Source organism: Cebus imitator, unplaced genomic scaffold, assembly GCF_001604975.1.
Source record: "Cebus imitator isolate Cc_AM_T3 unplaced genomic scaffold, Cebus_imitator-1.0 Scaffold90, whole genome shotgun sequence".
Taxonomy (NCBI): domain Eukaryota; kingdom Metazoa; phylum Chordata; class Mammalia; order Primates; family Cebidae; genus Cebus; species Cebus imitator.
The window spans coordinates 609,711-611,618 of NW_016107405.1; the positions used below are offsets into that span (position 1 = coordinate 609,711).

Consider the following 1,908-nt stretch of genomic DNA (forward strand, 5'->3'; position numbering starts at 1 on the left):
TAACCCTGGCATTCACAGGCATCCCCTAGTTCCTCTGCAGTGGCCAAAGTAGAGCATACATGCTTGGGGAAGGTCAGCCCTTCCCCAGTGGGCCACGCAGAAGAAGGTGAAGCAGCACATGGTCTGAAACCTTTGTTTTCCTGTCTCCTGCGGTGGAGGGGGGTTGAACCCCAGCTGACATTCTTGAGGTTCTCCCACTGCTCTCTCTCTCCCATGTAATCCTCACAAGGATGGTGTTCTGGGGTAGGCTCTGGAGCAACTCCTGCTCTTGAATGTCTCCTACATTTACATCAAAATTGAAATCTTTTTCAATTATTTTGTCTTCCAGTTATTCTGAAGGTACATATATTATTTATTTACTTATTTATTTGGCTTTCTTTGTTGAGCTGTACTTTTTTTGTGTGCTGAAAGAGGGTATGTGGCGAGATTTCAATTTGGGTGGCTGGCGTTATTATCCTATGGAAAAATGGCAAAAGTTCTGATGTTTTCTCCTTCTCTGGGGCAGTTGCGCAGGCAGCGGATGCGGGAAGCCGGAGTCCGGGCGTCATGTACTGTAAATTTAGTGGCTTCACGCAGAAGTTGGCGGGAGCATGGGCTTCGGAGGCCTATAGCCCACAGGGATTAAAGCCTGTGGTTCCCACAAAAGCACCACCTATCATATTTGCCACACCACCTAAAGTGACCTCTGATTCCACAGTGTATGATTATGCTGGGAAAAACAGAGTTCCAGAGCTGCAGAAGTTTTTCCAGAAAGCTGATGGTGTGCCCATCTACCTGAAACGAGGCCTGCCTGACCAAACGCTTTACCGGACCACCATGGCACTGACTGTGGGAGGGACCATCTACTGCCTGATCACCCTCTACATGGCTGCGCAGCCCAAAAAATGAGTTAGGTTGCAAAGGACTGGTTTGTTTTTTTGGCACAAACCCTTTGAATTTCCCTTTTTAATGTTAATTTTTTTTTTTTACTTGGATAGCTTAACATTTTTAAAAATGCAAGAAAAATAGATACGAAGACAATATTTTGGTTTGTTTATGAAATGCCTGTGGCTTGTCAGAGCTCATTCCACAATTAAAGCCATCGTTTAAAGAAAAAAAAAAGTTCTGATGTTTTGCATTGTTTTGTTTTGTCAGTGAGGTAGAAAACAAGACAATTAGTTGAATGATGAGGATGGGAGACTGGTGGGGGAGAAGGTGTGAATGATTGTCTGAAGGGACTGGAGATGGAAGGACAAGGCAGTGTGACTGCCTAGCAGCATGAAGACACTGCTTGCGGTTAGCAGTAGTAAATTTAAAGTAAGACCAGTCAGCATGATCATGGGCTTTTCTCCAGCAATATTCAGCTGCATCCTGTTGTGGTTTTGTCAAATGAGTACAAAGAAACATGGTAAGCAGATATGAGAAAAACCTTAAAGCACTCCTGTGAAATACAAAAGTAGAAAGATGTGCTGTATTCTTGGATTAGACAATGAGGCATCATAAGGATGCCAATTCTCCCAGGTTAATATATACACTTACTGTCATCACATTAAAAGTAACCATTTATTTTTTTCTGGAGTGAGAGAAGTTGATTCTAAACTACATAAGAAAAATTAACATGCAAGAATTTTCAGAAAAATTCCTAAAAATAGGCATTATAAACAAAAGGAACGAATTGGCTGTTCAGAGCAGAAAGAAATTTTAAAAATGAAAATGACCCTAAAATATCTGAAAAGCTACTCAGTCTAACTTATATTAAGAAAAAAGTGAATTAAAAGAATTTAAAAATCTTACCGCTCATCTACTGAATTGGCAAAGTTCAAAAAGTTTGCTAATATACTTTGTTGGTGGGGCTGTTGAAAAATAGGTTCTGTCATCATTATGGTGTAGTCCCTATGGGGAATAGTTTAGAATTAACTAATAAAACTA

General features: G+C 40.7%; 1 protein-coding gene across 1 annotated transcript; it reads left to right on the top strand.

Moving 5' to 3' along the window:
• The first annotated feature begins 492 nt into the window (after positions 1-492).
• LOC108308963 (cytochrome c oxidase subunit 7A-related protein, mitochondrial-like) lies at positions 493-1,090 on the top strand. Its single transcript, XM_037740812.1, has one exon. It carries the CDS (start codon positions 547-549, stop codon positions 886-888), a length of 342 nt encoding a protein of 113 aa, XP_037596740.1. The 5' UTR covers positions 493-546; the 3' UTR covers positions 889-1,090.
• The last annotated feature ends 818 nt before the right edge of the window (positions 1,091-1,908 follow it).

Bases quoted from the DNA above. Each gene is read 5' to 3' on its own strand.
- LOC108308963 (XM_037740812.1), top strand. From the start codon at position 547: ATGTACTGTAAATTTAGTGGCTTCACGCAGAAGTTGGCGGGAGCATGG.